The sequence below is a fragment of the Biomphalaria glabrata genome, chromosome 1, assembly GCF_947242115.1.
Source record: "Biomphalaria glabrata chromosome 1, xgBioGlab47.1, whole genome shotgun sequence".
Classification (NCBI taxonomy): Eukaryota; Metazoa; Mollusca; class Gastropoda; family Planorbidae; genus Biomphalaria; species Biomphalaria glabrata.
The window spans coordinates 65,080,862-65,099,517 of record NC_074711.1 but is presented as its reverse complement, the minus strand read 5'-3'; the positions used below and the strand labels follow the sequence as shown (position 1 = coordinate 65,099,517).

Here is an 18,656-nt window from a genome sequence, read left to right as displayed (position 1 = left end):
TCATGGACCCAATCTCAGACAATCGATCTCTCTGGCGTGTTCAGCTTTACACAATCACCTCGTCTTCAAGCACAAGCAGCCTCGTCAGCAAGACTTTGACTTAAAAGAAACAACACTCGCGCTCACAACAGGCTTTTCAAAAAAAGGATATATAATATTTAATACCTTTAAACCTCATAGTTTTTGTTCAGGAGGCGCCGTGGCTGAGCGGTAAAGTGTTTGTCTTCCGAGCCAGGGGTCATGGGTTTGAATCCTGAGATTTTTAATTTCAGGATATTTAGGGTGTCTCTTTTGTTTAAGAAATGTACGATTAAAAATGGTTTATAGTTTAAATGTCAGTCTTTCTAGAAAAAAATCTGGCTTTAGATAATTTAATTCTTCGAGATATTTTGTCTCATATTTCCACAGTAATGAAATCAAAGAAAGTGTCATTTTTGGCCAAGGTCAAAATCCAGAACACATGCTGGACTAGAAATAAACAATCGTGTAGAAAATAAACACTTTAGTGAAATAGCGTGGGTGTTTGTCAAAAAAATCTATAGCTGAAGAGGGAGCTCCCTCCCATTTAATCCCAGCCCTCCCCTCCACACACACGCACATAAGGACACTTGAACTTGGCGCTAGTTGATGGGATGAACTGTAAGAACAGTAACTCTCTTCTGGGGGTTTCGGACAAGAGAGTTACATCATCCTTAAATACATTATGGATCAGATGGCAATCAACGAGGAACTAATATGTTGGTATATGAGTTGGTTATTCTTGAATATAGTCTTTATTTACATCTATTATATATTAAAAGTGTTCACTAATGTATACAATTTACTGTTTTTAATTCTGGCATATTGAGAAAATGGTAACTATTTTATTCTATATTCTAGACTTATTGTATTCCCAGATTCAGAAACATATTCTATAGAAGTGGACATAACAATGTCAGTCGTCACATCAACTTTAGTACACACACAACCCTTCTATAGTGCCCTAAATACGACCCGCGGGCCAAACCCGTCCCGCGAGTTGGTTCCATCCTTCCCGCCGAAATGTCGGCACAAAATAATAGAAAATCAACCTCCAAAAAGAAAAAAAAAGTTGAAAAATGTATCTTTACTTTTGTAAGGGCGTCAATCTTTCTCTGACGGATTGGTACCATGACATTTAACATAAGTGCATTTATAAAATGGCGCCATGAATGTGGGATCTACCAGGACGGATTTTTACTTTTTGTAGTAAATGATAATAAACCAAAATATTTGATTTGAAAAGAAAGTGTGGCTGTTTTAAAAATAAAGATTATAGTAAAATTATGACGGCATTCTTGGTTTGTTGAACAACGCCTAGAGATTGTAAGATAGATGGGACTATTCACCAAAAAGAGACAAGAAGTCAGTAGTGTAGCCATCAGTTGTATAGAGCAGACACAGTTCCGCCGCAGATAATCAGGCAGGTTGTAGTGTAGCCATCAGTTGTATAGAGCAGACACAGTTCCACCGCAGATAATCAGGCAGGTTGTAGTGTAGCCATCAGTTGTATAGAGCAGACACAGTGTTGGTGTGTGACAGTGTAATACAACAGGGTCCCGTCACTCTCTTGAGTTTGCCTTTCTGCGCTGGTACATTAATAGCATGTTCAATGGCTGGTTCTCTTCTCCTCTCCCCTCTGTTTCTGTCATACACACACACACATAAAATAGACTTGCCTTCAGGACAGTTTCAAAGTTGTACTGAATCTGGTCAGTCAAAGTGATTAAGAACAAATAATAAACCAAACGAAGAAAGAAAACAAACTAAATGTCCATGTGAGTGGTAGGGAAAACAAATTTAATGGCCATGTGAGTGGTAGGGAAAACAAATTTAATGGCCATGTGAGTGGTAGGGAAAACAAATTTAATGGCCATGTGAGTGGTAGGGAAAACAAATTTAATGGCCATGTGAGTGGTAGGGAAAACAAATTTGATGGCCATGTGAGTGGTAGGGAAAACAAATTTAATGGCCATGTGAGTGGTAGGGAAAACAAATTTAATGGCCATGTGAGTGGTAGGGAAAACAAACTTAATGGCCATGTGAGTGGTAGGGAAAACAAATTTAATGGCCATGGTAGTGGTAGGGAAAACAAATTTAATGGCCATGTGAGTGGTAGGGAAAACAAATTTAATGGCCATGTGAGTGGTAGGGAAAATAAATTTAATGGCCATGGTAGTGGTAGGGAAAACAAATTTAATGGCCATGGTAGTGGTAGGGAAAACAAATTTAATGGCCATGTGAGTGGTAGGGAAAACAAATTTAATGGCCATGGTAGTGGTAGGGAAAACAAATTTAATGGCCATCTGAGTGGTAGGGAAAACAAATTTAATGGCCATGGTAGTGGTAGGGAAAACAAATTTAATGGCCATGTGAGTGGTAGGGAAAACAAACTTAATGGCCATGTGAGTGGTAGGGAAAACAAACTTAATAGCCATGTGAGTGGTAGGGAAAACAAACTTAATGGCCATGTGAGTGGTAGGGAAAACAAATTTAATGGCCATGTGAGTGGTAGGGAAAACAAACTTAATGGCCATGTGAGTGGTAGGGAAAACAATCTTAATGGCCATGTGAGTGGTAGGGAAAACAAATTTAATGGCCATGTGAGTGGTAGGGAAAACAAATTTAATGGCCATGTGAGTGGTAGGGAAAACAAATTTAATGGCCATGTGAGTGGTAGGGAAATCAAATTTAATGGCCATGTGAGTGGTAGGGAAAACAAATTTAATGGCCATGTGAGTGGTAGGGAAAACAAATTTAATGGCCATGTGAGTGGTAGGGAAAACAAATTTAATGGCCATGTGAGTGGTAGGGAAAACAAACTTATTGGCCATGTGAGTGGTAGGGAAAACAAATTTAATGGCCATGTGAGTGGTAGGGAAAACAAACTTAATGGCCATGTGAGTGGTAGGGAAAACAAACTTATTGGCCATGTGAGTGGTAGGGAAAACAAACTTAATGGCCATGTGAGTGGTAGGGAAAACACAAATGACCTTGACTTACATAGTGTCTATAAAAAAAAAAGTTGTCTACCAGGTCAATTAGTTCACTACTACATGGAGCAATAAGAAAAGTTGTCCTCTGTCACATATCTCAGCCACGATGTTCAAGATAAGAAGCAAGTATATGTGTGTGCTACAGTGTGTGCTACAGTGTGTGCTACAGTGTGTGCTACAGTGTGTGCTACAGTGCTACACTAAAACGTACTCACCCGACCATCAACAGAACTCTATTTGTTTCCTTCCTGCTATTGACATTGCGATGTAGAAGTTGATTCTTTCAATGTCAGCCATCTTGTCCGACTGTTCTTAACCAGGAGAGTATTACGTCTTTAATCACTTCAACAAACTGATGACGCGGCCAAGTTTCGCTGACTCAGATAGTGAGTGGTAGATTTGTGTCAACACCTTGAGGACATCTTTGCAAACGTTTTCCTGTTCTTTCTAACGCCTGACCTGTTTGCATCACTTTTACCTACTAGTTGGCTGCCCTACTCTGATTTAAACTTCTAGTAGACATTATTCACATTCCAAACATAAGTAGACACCTTTTTCACATTTTATACAAAGTGATTTGTGATTTGTTTTATGTTTTATTTGTAGACATAGTGCACACACTAATTAGTTGTTGTTTTTTTTTTTGGGGGGGGGGGGTAGGGGGGGGTAGGGGGAATTTGGTCATTTACCTGTGATTTTTTAAAGAGAAAAAAATAAGCTCTTTTAATAATTGTTCAAAGTATGTCCCTGTACACTTAGGTCAATGTATGTCCCTGTACAATTTGGTCAATGTATGTCCTCGTACGCTTTGTTCAATGTATGTCCTCGTACGCTTTGTTCAATGTATGTCCTCGTACGCTTTGTTCAATGTATGTCCCTGTACACTTTGGTAAATGTATGTCCTCGTACGCTTTGTTCAATGTATGTCCCTGTACACTTTGGTCAATGTATGTCCTCGTACGCTTTGTTCCGTGTATGTCCCTGTACACTTTGGTCAATGTATATCCTCGTACGCTTTGTTCAATGTATGTCCCTGTACACTTTGGTCAATGTATGTCCTCGTACGCTTTGTTCAATGTATGTCCCTGTACACTTTGGTCAATGTATGTCCTCGTACGCTTTGTTCAATGTATGTCCCTGTACACTTAGGTCAATGTATGTCCTCGTACGCTTAGGTCAATGTATGTCCTCGTACGCTTTGTTTCGTGTATGTCCCTGTACACTTTGGTCAATGTATGTCCTCGTACGCTTTGGTCAATGTATGTCCCTGTACACTTTGGTCAATGTATGTCCTCGTACGCTTTGGTCAATGTATGTCCCTGTACACTTTAGTCAATTTGTATTATTAGTTCACAGTTTATTCAATAAGAAAGTTGGTCAATAACTTAAGTAAAAAAAAACGATCAATTCATTTGAAGCTAAACTTGTGCAATGCGAAGTGTGGCTTGGTTCCACACGGAGTTCCTAGGTTACATTCCTTTACTGTCCTTTTTCTTAACATTTAATTGACACCTTTTTTGAACATAAAGAAGAAATAAATTATTTTTTTGTATATTACTTGTTAAAAATAAATCTTTGTTTACACGGATTCTAACAGGCTCTACGGGTGGGCAAACAATTTGTTTATAAAGTAATTAGAGACTGTCTCGAAGAAAGAAAAGATTGAAACAAAACACTGAATACACTCAAATTGAAACAAAACACTAAGTCTGCTATATTAATACTAGCTAAACAAACAGAGACCATTCTATACATTATATGATACCAATAGAAGTATTTGATACATAATAACTGACTACAGAAAAAAATGAGGTATCAAGTGTCGACATTGAGATATCGTGAATAATTTAAATCTGTAATTATATAGCATTAGATTTATACATATTCATTTCATTATTTATTTATTGTAAAAGATTTATATATAGTAATAAAAAGGCCAGTGGCGTAGCTAGGGTATATGATGCCTAGTGCGGTAGCTCCTCGTAATGCCTCATTCCAAAGAAAACATCAACAACGAAATAAAACAGCAATAAAGCGTGTGTGTTTTTTCCCCAATTAATGCTTATTCATTGTTAAAGTAGTGCTTATTCGAAACTAAAAATGAATCTTACGTAAGTTATTGCTGGCAAAATTATCAATAATTTATTGAAATACATTTTTTCCATCAGCCAAATTAGTGACTCGCAAAGTTTTCATCGACAATCGCAATCGATTTTTTATCATGATATTGATCATACCTGGTGATTATTTCTTGAACTATATCGTCCAAGGAAGAATAAGTCTTCACATTTTTCACTCTTTTCGCTTGGCATCCATTTCTTGTGGCTAAGACGTCTTTGGGGTCTTGCACTGTTTCACTGAGAAAGTTTGTCTTTAATTTGATGCCTCTCACCACTAGATGCCCCGTGCGGCCCGCACCACACGCACATTGCTAGCTGATAAAGGCAATGGCTTCGATTCCGAAGATTGAGAAAGAATGCAGTATTTCACTAGACAACGAGAACCTGCATATTTTTCCACGTCTGATGCAGACGAAACCATTTTCCCGCCGGGGATCTATTTAAAGTTTTCTTTACGTCTTTTGTTCCTGTCTTCTACAAGAGTTTGGGACTCAAATGTGTGGCCCGCGGCCATCGTGAGAGCTTTTCACCTCTATCCTTCAGAGACCATCTGCTCCAGCTACCTTCCTCTATGCCATTGAGGGCAAAATGTCGCTGAGGTTGATTTTTATAGCGCTTACGAAAGTCCCCTCAGTTAAGCTCGCCGAAAAGGATTTCCTGTTTATTTATTGTAATATGTTATAAGTTTTGAAAGTTGTATAAATTAATCTTCATGTCTAATGTTGTTCAATCAACTCAACAAAGTTATTCACTGGCTGGCACTTACGTCCATCCTCATGTTTATTAATCTATCTCATTTCAGATGCAGACCACAATGCAACAGTGGAACGATCATCTACCCGGAAGTCACAGCATCAGCAGCGTTGTACTGGTACTAACACACAACACGCTACCAGTGCTGCTGTCTTTAGTGCTGCAGGCCGCAGCATGTAAGTTGTACTTGTATTTGTAGCTGTTATAGCTATTTACACTAATGATCTACGCATTTCTATCAATGACCGAACGATAATGCCTTTTAGTTTTCATAAAGAATAGTTCAGTCTTGAAATCAATTTGAGCTGTATTACCCGCCAAAAGTCGCTGTCTTTCAGTCGTGGCATTGTAAACACTACCTTACCTAGTGGGATCTATCAAGAGTACACGTATCAGTAACTCAAAAAATTTCCTGCTCTAATCAAGTCCGGCAGTAATGATCTGGGGATTTGAAGTAATCTGGTCTTGAATGTTTCATCCCTGTCATCAACTTAGAAAGACCTCACATTTTTGGGGGCAATGGCGATCTCTCAGACAGCTACACAGCAAAATTTGAGCAGTAAAAATCACTTTTAAACCTGTATATACACCTAGTAACCAGATTTTAACCAATTCTCAATCTTTCTATATCAAACAACTTTAGACAGTTTCTTATAATCATCAACAATACAATCAAGAAAACTGTTCTCCAATGGAGCACAGCACAAATTCTAATAGAAGGAAATGAAAATTCTAACATTCTGTTGAAACATTGAAGCATGTGTATGCAGTCGAAAATAGACTCTATCCATGAATTGATAACAAACAGAGTAGTATAACCCGAATATAATGGACTGGTTCTCAACTAAGCCTCGGGACAAAAGATACCATATACAAACTGTCAAATCGTGACACATGACTCGACCAACGTTAATCTTTTTTCGTCGTACGAGACACAGAGGAAGAGACGTTCCGGAAGATGAAAATCGGAACATGCCCTTGTTCAGAGAATGAGGACCACGCTCTTCAACGGTACAATCTTTATTAAGAGGCTCGAACAAGTTACAGGGGAAAAACAACCTATAGAAGACAAATTATTCGGAAAACAGTCTCAATATGAAACCAATGCGCAGTTAAGATCTAGGGACTAGTCATCCGATCCCTTGAGAACGAGAACGCCGAAGAAGAAGAATGAAATATTTTTGTATGGAACTCGTCTCGTCAAGCAATGACTTTAAATTTGATCCTTATATCCTGTGTTTTGGTTTATTACTTTGTTTTTAGTTTACATGCCATAACAGTACAAGAGATTTTGAGAACTGGAGTTGTACATATAAAAATATACAAGAGATTATTTAAAGAGTCTTCAAGACACTATGTTAGTCATCAAATCATTGAAATAATAATACATTTAAATTACCTGTTACCTAAAGGCTTATACCAGTTAAGGTAATTCACTTGTCCAAATAAATTGCATGCTAATAGTTTTCCCAACTAAATATCCCATATCCTCCATGGCACATTTATGTTTTGCTTCGGTGTTGCTTAGCCCTAAACAGTTTTGTGTCCAAACCTGAAACTGGATAATGCTCAACATGACTTGATATATACAACATGTTGATAAATGTCCTTAAACACTTCCTACACCAAACCAACAGGGACAAGTACATTACAAGTACATTACAAGTACATTACTACATTGATTTACCCAGAACTTTAGTCTTTCTAAAGATTGCCTGTACATATGAGACAAGATACTAAGATTTTGTGTTCACGTTATTATGTCGCTCAATGTTTCAGCTTGTGGCAAAGAACGTGCTGGTTACGACAGGTTCAGCCACCACATCCCCAAGAACCGCGGCCCCAATGTGCCTGACGAGCAACGTCTGCTGGACCATATCATGAAAGGCTACGAGCGGTCAGTTCGACCCGTACGCAACTGGACATCACCTGTGGTCATCAAAATGGGTCTCACTTTGACACAAGTATTAGATATGGTAAGAAAATTAACAATTCTCTATTTGTATCTCAGTTTCCTATGTGCGAATATTACGGAGCCACGTGTCAGCCCTATGTTTATTTATTAAGTCTAAGTGTAACAAAGTCACTTGTAGACATGTAATAAAAGCCTCGCTTGTGCATAAGATATCTAGTAGACTTATCGATCTGTTTCTTTCTTTGTCCACGGTCGCTACTGGCAAAATGCTGTCCCAGATGGTGTTTTTATTAGTGTTTATTTTTTTATTTTAAATATTTCCTTTTGATTACTTTTAGCATTCTTACAATTTTCTTTAACAGTAATGTCTTCCCCCCAACTTTGTATTTATAGAGCAAATGTTAGCAACAATAAATTAAATAACATTTGTTATAGCAAGGATTAATGCCAGGTTCATGACTGAATTCTGTTGACACACTATCATGTAACGTAATTCAAAACAAGATGTATCATTACATTAGGAATTCCGTTGCCTAGAAACTAACAGTTTTCATTTCGTACACACAAGCTGACAAAGTCAAGACTTTGAAAGGTGTAAAGATAGACTGAGCTTTAAAGATATTCAGAGGTGTAAAGGTTGACTGAGTTTTAAAGATATTCAGAGGTGTAAAGATAGACTGAGCTTTAAAGACATTCAGACTGAGCCTTGTAGGTTTGTCCGTTATTTGAACAATTAGAAACACGGACGACAGAAAAAGTCTTCATTTGGTCCTCCAGCAAACAAAGTCTGAGTTGAATAGAGAGAGTTCTTATTATTGTAATTCACAAACTATTTATTAAATATACAAGTCTGATAACACTTCGAATTTCACACATTTGAAAAGAAACGTCATCTATTCGCAAGTATAATTTAAATTGCCCAGGCCAGGACAGTGCTAAAGTGTTGGACATGATCAACGTATTCTGGGATACAGGAATCAAATAGGTTTTACTACTACGTTGGATACAATTACAAGCATACGAAAAATAAATTTTACCAACTAGAATTCAGCCTGTGTAGATGAAAGAAAATACTCCACATGGAAGAAAGGAATCCTATGATTTTTTTGAAAGTAGAATAGATTATAACAGAATTTCATGGAAATTTTAGTAATACAAAAAACAAGTTTTATTCTGGTGGTTTGATTTAACTTTCAATTTGTACGTAATAGAAATCGAGGTTCTGATCTATATATGTTTCCTTCTGTCTGTTGATTTCTTCACCTTGAATTGGAGCAGAATATGCTATTAAACAAGCCAATCCTGGAGGGGCTAATTTTGACACAATTAGTGCACGAGAATGCATCTATTTTATGGTTATCTGATTGGGAACCTTTTATCTTCTTTCTTTAGTCTAAAATTGCATAAGTCCTTTTGCTTTCGGCAAGGCTCGTATCAGCACGCGCAGTATGCCTCCAGACGTGCAGTTTGTTTCCCCCCACATTTTTTCGTTAAAATCTCAAGTCCTTAGATCCCTTTCACTGACAACTCTGTAGGTCTGCAGTTTAGTCTTTGGCTTGCTTGGGTTGAACTTCATCGGCAAGTCCTTGTGAATTCTTCCTTCGTGTACAATGTTCTAAAGTCTCATTCCGTCAAACAGAAAGTTGAGATTCTGTCGGGGGAATTTAAAATTTCAATTTGTTGACTTAAAGATATGGAATAAAGTAAAAAAAAAAAAAAAAAAAGAAATATTGGCAAAATCCCTGCTTCACATATTTTCCCTATTTCTACTGAATACTAATTTGTCTGAGATTCTCGTTTCCTTCTGCGACTGCTACAACGCACAGATCTACTCTTAAACCTATGTCCATACGATTTTGTTATAGACATTTCCCAGGTCACGTGCTCAGACAGGATAAACATTGTTAGTTGACTCCCAAATCTAGAAGCTATTAATAGATCAGATTTTGACGTTCCCATGGTGCAACAGTGTGTTCCAATTCCTGCACATCTTGACAGAGGAACATATTTGACAAGTTGATTTCATCTTTACAGAAATTAGATTGTCCAACGTATTTATTTTTTGCGTGGCCTGGTTAAACAGAAACTTTTGACCCAGACAGCTGAGGAATTACTGGTACAGTCGATGTCGTCTGCTTGTTAAAAAAAAGTAATCGTCTTATTTCACAACTGTGCTCAATACTTTGATGTGCTCATATATTATATTATATATAAACAGAATATATAAACTAAAACCCATTGATCATAATAACGAAGTACAATGTTCTTATAGAAAGAGTGATCTAGACATATGTTTCATTTTCCACATTCATTCCATATAAAACTTAATTAATTAATTACGACTAATTGATTAATTAATTAGTTAATGTTTAGATCGATTGATACGTTGACATAGACTGTTGATAATGTTGCTAAGTTCTAACTTGATCCAAGAGTGAAAAGTTGTAGTTACCAGACGGACAGACAAACAACAAATAATACAGTATAAAAATAACACTCGATCAGACTTCAGCTCCACAAAAGATCCAGTGACGTAATCAAAACATGTGACTTATTTATGCTTGGATTAAATATTAATTTATCCATTTTTCTGGGCCTTAAGACGAATGACATTTTGAACGATTTCATTTATTTAGCCATTTGTCTCCCTTAGATTTTTTGTGCTATAATGGCTGAGGTGTTGGAAGTAGTTCAATTCTATTACAGTTTTTTTTTTTTTTTAGAAGTAAATTTCGATTTAATTAATTGGAAGAACACGAAGTCTACAATAGCATTCTTAGGATGACCATAGCATTAACACGAAGTCTACAATAGCATTCTTAGGATGACCATAGCATTAACACAAAGTCTACAATAGCATTCTTAGGATGACCATAGCATTAACACGAAGTCTACAATAGCATTCTTAGGATGACCATAGCATTAACACAAAGTCTACAATAGCATTCTTAGGATGACCATAGCATTAACACGAAGTCTACAATAGCATTCTTAGGATGACCATAGCATTAACACGAAGTCTACAATAGCATTCTTAGGATGACCATAGCATTAACACAAAGTCTACAATAGCATTCTTAGGATGACCATAGCATTAACACGAAGTCTACAATAGCATTCTTAGGATGACCATAGCATTAACACGAAGTCTACAATAGCATTCTTAGGATGACCATAGCATTAACACGAAGTCTACAATAGCATTCTAAGGATGACCCTAGCACTAACGCGCTGTTCTTTAAAGAAACTGGTTGTACTTTATACAGTTGAAACAGCCAAACTAAGCTTGATAGATGAATGTATCAAATTTCCAAGCCCCTATAATCTCCAGATAACATTTTTTTTTATAAATCTATAAGTTAAATGGAGGCGCAGTCGGTGAGTGGTAAAGCGCTTGGCTTCCGAACCGGGGGTCCAGGGTTCAAATCCTGGTGAAGACTAGAATTTTTAATTTCGGAAACTTTGGGCGTCTCTGTCCACCCCACTCTAATGACATAAGTTGGGGAAATGTTAAGGCGGTAGTAGATGTGCTGACCACATGTACCCGTGTTAACCGTAGGCCACAGAAACAGATGACCTTTACATCTTCTGCCCTAGAGACCACAAGGTCTGAAAAAGGCACGTTTTTTTTATAAGTGAAATAATCAAATAGTTCGCTACGAATGTCACTGCGTCTTGAGTCTCGTGTACGTTTGTGCGTTTACCTTGTATGATAATGACTTCAACGCAGCGCAATAAATACACTGAACAATGAGTTGTAACGCAAAAGACAAATAGTCAGAAAATTAAACGTTGACTCCTGACAATTCACGAATTAGTGCTACAAACCAATAGCCCATGACCGCCAATTAATATCTGTACCCCAATGTAATTTTTGGTAATTACTCAGAGCCTCGGTCAAACTCGATAGAAGACAAAATGTTGATACGCATGGAAACACAACCTTAGAACATAAAGATATGACATATTTTTGGAGCTAGTTATTGGCCTACTAGCAGGCTCACAGGACCAAGAGCCACTGCTCGCGAAAAAGAACGCGCACGTGAGATAAGCTTGTGTAGGCTGGGAGAATGATTTCCTGTGTGATAGGAGCTGGCGGCACTCCAGAGCCCTGATGTAAACATCTTATTTAGATCATTCTCCGCAGAATGGCTCTTGGGCCATCCATTCAAACAAATTTGGTGCTAAATATAGAACTGTTCACCACTGATGAGCCGATGAGAGTGTTCTGTACATTCAACACTATATAGAGCTACGAAAACACTCAGTAAATGAAAAGAAAAACAAGGAAACACTGGAGTTCAAATGAAGCTAATGCTGAATCACTCAAACGTGCTGCCTAGATGGTTTTAATTGCAAAATATCATCCCGTGGAATTAATCCACATTATTATATTATATTGCAATTGTCGGAGCGCAGAAATAACAAGTTTAGACCTATTGTATACAGTTTTAGTTTTGAAATTATGTATTCATTGTTTTCATAAAAATAAAAAGATATTTTTTTTTGTTGCTTTTTTTTTTGCGATGTTTTAATTTTTTCTTTCTGCTTCATTTGCTAAAAATATTTTACAATAAATTCACGGGAAATCAATAATAGAAATCTACTACCTCTAAATCATGTCTTGGTAACATTTACACTGTTTCTGCTTCTGGTAACTCTTAGCTTGGCGAAAAGATTACTTGTAATTGCTTTCTTTCCTTCACTGTCCTGGTCTAATATTCTTTTCTTCTCACGACGTCTAATGCCATACACTCCTTGAATCTCTTTGAATGCTCTCTTCCTAAGCACTGAGCAGACTTCCCATTTTCATCTTCGCTCACGACGTATCTCTAGAGAGGGATTTTCTAATACGACTCTTAATAGTTATGGCCCCTTTTAAGCTCTGAAGTGATCTCGATAAGATCCCAGCTGTTTCTAGATGTGATTGTCTGTTGCGACATATTGGAAAGTACGTTCGTTCTCAAAAATTTAAAACTCAACATAGACCTATCGAGGCCTCGATGTGTTCAATTTTAAACAAGAAGAAAATCAACAAGGCCCTCATGCATCAGACTTTAAACTATAGACTAAAACATATTTCTATAGTTTGCGCTCAAACTATTAAACTTTCGCATCAATAAGTCACTTATAAATTTGACAGATTTTAAATAGTACTTTCAATGTCTCATCAACTAAAGCTTCTTGATGAGCTGTTTCAATGGAAAAAACACTGTGAATCTTAAATTAGCTTTGGGATTTTTTTTATTATCGATCCCATAGTGAAGTATAGTGAATATTTATCCAATGAAAAGCTCTGCAACATATAAATACAATTAAAGAACATGTAAACTTCATTGCTCTAAATATTTTGAAATATATCATTTTCGTAAATTTGTGTATTTTAAATATTTTTTAACTAATAAATTCTTTTAGAAAAAAAAACATAGTTACTTTATCAAGAACTCAAAATATACTAAATGTCATATAACTATTCAGTAAACGTAGAGCACTCCTTTACAGTAGTTAATTGTATCGAGTTCTTTACTGTAAGGGATGTCTTTTATATGTTACCGGCTAAGTGCGAAATGCTGGCATTCTCTAGAATGCTGGGCGTTTGCTAAGTAAAGAACGAAATGATTTTCAGGCAAAGTAAAAAAAAAAATACCTTATTTAGAAAGGTATTTATAAATCATATATTTATATATATATGAGTGAAAATAAACAAGAGGATTTTTTAAGACTCAAATACCTTTCCAGATACCAATGTTTTTATACCCAATGCTAAGTGTAATTTCAGTTTTTAAATTATCAAATAATTTTATAAGTCTAAAATCGTATTTTTAAATATTAATATACAATAGTAAATATATGAATATTTAGCTTCTTCTAAGTAAACTAGAATGATAAATTAAAGATGCTGAAACATGAAGTAGGTCAACCTGTGTACAAGTAACAACAAAATCAGAATAATTCATAAACTGGTATATGTTGCTCCTGATAAGTTCACTAGTTATTGTTTATTCTTCAATACAAAGTAAACATAATAATGTTCTAATCGGTTGTCTTAACTTATAGAATACAAATAGAGAGTGTTTAAACACCTGCCAATAAAGCAAAGAAAAGTCTACATATTCTGTTTGTATGCGTTTTCATTACATTTCCAACTTTTCTTTTGTTGTTTTAAATTAAGTTATTTTGAGAAAAAACGCAGTGAGACCCACTGAAGCCTACAAGACACGTTCTTACTCATAGGAGGACAATAAAGAAGATAAAGGACAATAAAGAAGATAAAGGACAATAAAGAAGATAAAACCTCAGGTTTAGAGCTAAATCCAGTTTATATAGTACAAGTCAACAACAGTTTGATGACACAATGTGCAAGTGAACTAAATTTGAACTAGCAATGAACTTGGAGAACTATGGAAATCTAAAGTATTGAAACTTGTATGCATAACTCATTTTATTATCACATGTTAGTTGATGACACATAGTACAAGTCAACAACAGTTTGATGACTTATTGTACAAACTAGCAAGGATCATGGGGAACTTTGGAGTTCTTAAGTATTCAAATGTATTTGTATACTTAACTTGGGGTCATTTTAAGATATCTGTATCATGCTATATGGACTTCTAGAGGTTTATTTGACCATGCTACGCAGGCTTACTGCAAAACATTATTTATTTCTCTACATGCTTTGACCGTTTTGAAAATGTTCACCTTATTACTTCCACACGTGACAACTTGGTCTGCGACAAGAGAATTAATGAATTTAATTTCAAGCTAGTGACGTGAAATTCTCAGGAGATTTGAAACTACAGTAAAGTTTAAATTTGATTGGCTGAAAATTTATAGCCCAATTACTGCACTTTCTTTTCTATTGGCATCACTGAAAATATTTTTTATATGACAATATTTTGTAAAACATAAATAGGAGAGCGAGAGAGAGAGAGAGACTGGTTAGTGTAACAATGTTGTACAAATCATACACGTTTAAGAGATACACATTCGTTTTACATTTTACAAGTTAGAAAAGTGAAGTTGTTACGAAATCTATTTATATCAAACATCGTTGTTGGTAAGTTGTGACTAGTTGCCTATATCAAACTTCTTGGAAAGTACATTTAGTTTTCCATATGATTCAATTTCAAATTGTAATTGCAAAATTTCACTTTTATGGATTATTATGTCTGCTTTGTCTGTAATAGGTCTAAGCGAATGACCATATTTAAAACAGCTATTTCAAATGGGTTGGACAAGAATGCCAGGCTGAGCACACCCAGAACACCGCCATTTTCCTAAAGTTTACCAAGCAAACCCTGCAGGACTAGTTATTGTTGAAACGGTCCCAAGGGAGGAACGGCGCCCTGTCGAGAAAGCTCTCTTACAACTCCGCAATGCGCTATGGGAATGTTTTTTGCTCTCCTTTAGACACTTCCAATTAGCATAATCTTGACCTCAACGATCGTTTTTACCACAGGGCCGTGTTGAGGCAAAGTAGCGGGTTTGACAGACCCGTGAGATTGTCTTAACAGTTGAGCCGAAGTCTTGAAAGTCTGATTGAACAAACTCTGCCACGCTGCTGGTCCCAAAGTGTATCTGGTACCTGCCTTACGTCACATTTGTGGAGAAGGTGAAACTGCTATGTGTGTGGGTGAAATAGTTCCGACAGTAACCAATGTTCTTGTTCTATGAGATAATTCATAGTCATTCCGCGACTGAATGAGGCCATAGATGTCAAATCAAATGTGACATATAAAACCTATAATGATTGTGCTATATAAAACATGATTGTGATACAAAACATATGATTGCTATACAAAACGCATTCAATTAAAACTCTGTTCTATCACGCGGTAATTCCATCTGTCCTATCAAACATGTTTATGAGTTAATTAATACAGATCTTATATCGTTTTAATTGGTACTTAAACTATAACTTTAACTCTGAAAAATGCATCTCCATCGAACCTAAGTAGAAACTATTGATCTTATCCAGTCAGTCAGTCCGCGTTGAAACGTCGTGAGAATGTTGTCTTTTTCGTGTCTCAACATGAACACTAGGGTCACCCAGGGCTTAAGATTTCTTTCACTTTAAGTTCCCAAACGGAAGGTTAAAAGGTGAACTGGAGTGTCTCTTGTTAAGAGGTTGACTCTAGAAGGAAGTATGTGTTGTGACAACCCGCCAACCACTTCTTTCTAAACATCAATCAATGCTCCCCCCTTCCCCGCCCCACTCCCGTCTTTCTTTTACAGTTTCCGATATCTGGGAGGAGTCGATATGCTTTAATTTTGTATGTTCCAGCGTACTTGAAACTGGACATATTGTCTTATTTCTCAACACAATGTGAAAGTAGGTTGTAAGATCTTCTAGCAGGTTATAGTTCTGATATTTAACGGGGTTATCTCTGCATAGAGTGAGACAGATCTAGATCTAGATCTCCGTTTCTGTTAGTCCAAATAAATAACACTGAACTGACGGTAACGGACTGCGATGATGGTCAGGGGAAGTCACTGTCACACGATTTCCTTCTTCATTCCATGCACCAGTAATCTTCCCCTGAACTTCGGTCTACCAATAATTATTGATATTCTGCTTGAGAAAATTATTAGTTACCTAAAGGCAAAAACAAGGCAATGCAAAGAAATGGCTGTGTTGCTTTCTCTTTCATTTAGTCTGATTTTATTGATTGTAATCTTTTTTCTATCTTTCTCTCTCTCTCTCTCTTACTCTTTTATATCTTTCCACTCTCTCTATCTTTCTCTCTCTCTCTCTCTCTTACTCTTTTATATCTTTCCACTCTCTCTATCTTTCTCTCTCTCTCTCTCTTACTCTTTTATATCTTTCCACTCTCTCTATCTTTCTCTCTCTCTCTCTCTCTTACTCTTTTATATCTTTCCACTCTCTCTATCTTTCTCTCTCTCTCTCTCTCTTACTCTTTTATATCTTTCCACTCTCTCTATCTTTCTCTCTCTCTCTCTCTTACTCTTTTATATCTTTCCACTCTCTCTATCTTTCTCTCTCTCTCTCTCTTACTCTTTTATATCTTTCCACTCTCTCTATGTTTCTGTTGTTTACATCTCTCTATCAAAGATTGTTTTTGTAAGCAAGACATTTTTGTCTTTAGATTATTTAGAATGATTACTTTTTAAATCACGCGTCCTCTCTTTTTTTTTCTGTATCTTTCTGTAACCCATCTCTCTCTCTCTCTCTCTCTCTCTCTCTCTCTCTCTCTCTCTCTCTCTCTCTCATTTGATGTAAGCAGTGCTTTTTTTTTTTTTTTTTTTTCAAAAATAGGTGCCGGTACTCAGTGATGAATTGCCTAACCTTTAACTTCTAATAAATTAATACTAAACGTTAAAATGCAAGAAAAGTAATAATTTGTCCCCACACTGAAAAAGGTGTCGGTACGCCGTACCGGAGCGTACCGTCAAAAAAAAAAAGCACTGGATGTAAGTATTCTCACTTGACAACTTTTAGATTTGTTTTTGTGTTCAACCTACCACGGAAGTAAGACATTGAGGAAAACTATCAACTCTAAGACCACAGTGGACATTGAACTACAAAACAAAAATCCTATTTCTAGATCTACTTTCTATAGACATGTTGTAGAGATGAAAAGTCCTTTGTGCTCTTTATAAATGTCATAATAATTAAATTAAATTATCATTCATTAACTTCTTTACCTTGTATAAATGTGATGAATTCCATACTTTAAATAAAAGCTTTAAAGGTTGTTTTGATTCCGACCTATCCATCCAAACACATATCACAAAGTTGTTTACCTAACCTTCTTAACTCTTCATTTTGGGAAAGTTAAAAACCAAAAGTGAATAAAAAAATAGAAAAGGTTTAGTCTGGACTGAAGACATTACATCTTGTGGGTTTTTAAGCAGGTTTGATCAAATTGGTTTTTGGGTTTTTTAAGGTAGGTGATGAATGGAATAAAAAAAATTTGCTCCTATTATCGTTCAACAACAACAAAAAAAGGAATTAAATCCTGACCTGAATACACTTTTTTTTACGTTATAATTCTTGGTGGAATGTCCAGCCCTGGTCAACTATTTTCTTTGCATGTCAATTTTTATAAGACATAATTTTTAGGTTTAGTAAAACAATACAAAGTTTGATTAGTTGACAGTTTTAAGAAATGACTTTCAAAGGAATGAACATCTGTGGTGATCATATTGTCTATTCTTACCGCTACTATCTTTTAAATCAACACTGCACGTTTCGAAAATCTCAAATTTTCACTGAAGCAACAAGCTGACCATATGGCATGAGATGCCAACCTCTCCAGCATCAAATAGCAAATGTCAGACAGTGTGAAGTTCTGGCCACCTACCGAGTCGAACTGAAGTCATCTACTTGATAGCCCGGTCACGTCAAATGATGGTCTCAAGGGCCGTCACTTTGTTGATGTGCGTCAAGCTGTGCCTCTTTTCTCTTTTTGTTCTAACGCTATACATTCAGGAGAGACATTGGGTTCAACAATAACTCTCTAAAATAGTTGCGATTTGCACGAGAAGTTTTAAACACAGTTCTCAGCCATTATCTTTTTTGTACAGTTTTAAGATCCAATTTACATTCTTTTAGCAAAAATCGAATACCCTATATAGCACAAAGTAAGGCGTATGTATTTATGTATATACGTATGGATGGATGGATACAAACGTATGTATGTATGTATGTAGCCTATGTATGTATGGATGTATGTATGGATATATATATATATATATATATACCGAATGAAAAATCAAAACCACCGTTTAACCAATCTTGGTAAAACTTGGCATAAATGGTCCTTGGATCAAGGCGGAGACCTTATTGTATGTTTATTGTCCATACCACAACAGGAGATTCCTAAAAAT

The 18,656-nt window shown here is 36.2% G+C and overlaps 1 protein-coding gene across 1 annotated transcript in view; it reads left to right on the top strand.

Annotated features, from left to right (window-relative positions):
• LOC106074216 (neuronal acetylcholine receptor subunit alpha-10-like) overlaps positions 1-18,656 on the top strand; it is a 99,448-nt gene that overhangs the window by 18,876 nt on the left and 61,916 nt on the right. Inside the window, exons 2-3 of the mRNA XM_056008320.1 lie at positions 5,937-6,063; positions 7,667-7,863. Coding sequence (XP_055864295.1) covers positions 5,937-6,063; positions 7,667-7,863 — 324 coding nt within the window. The remainder of the gene's footprint in view (positions 1-5,936; positions 6,064-7,666; positions 7,864-18,656) is intronic.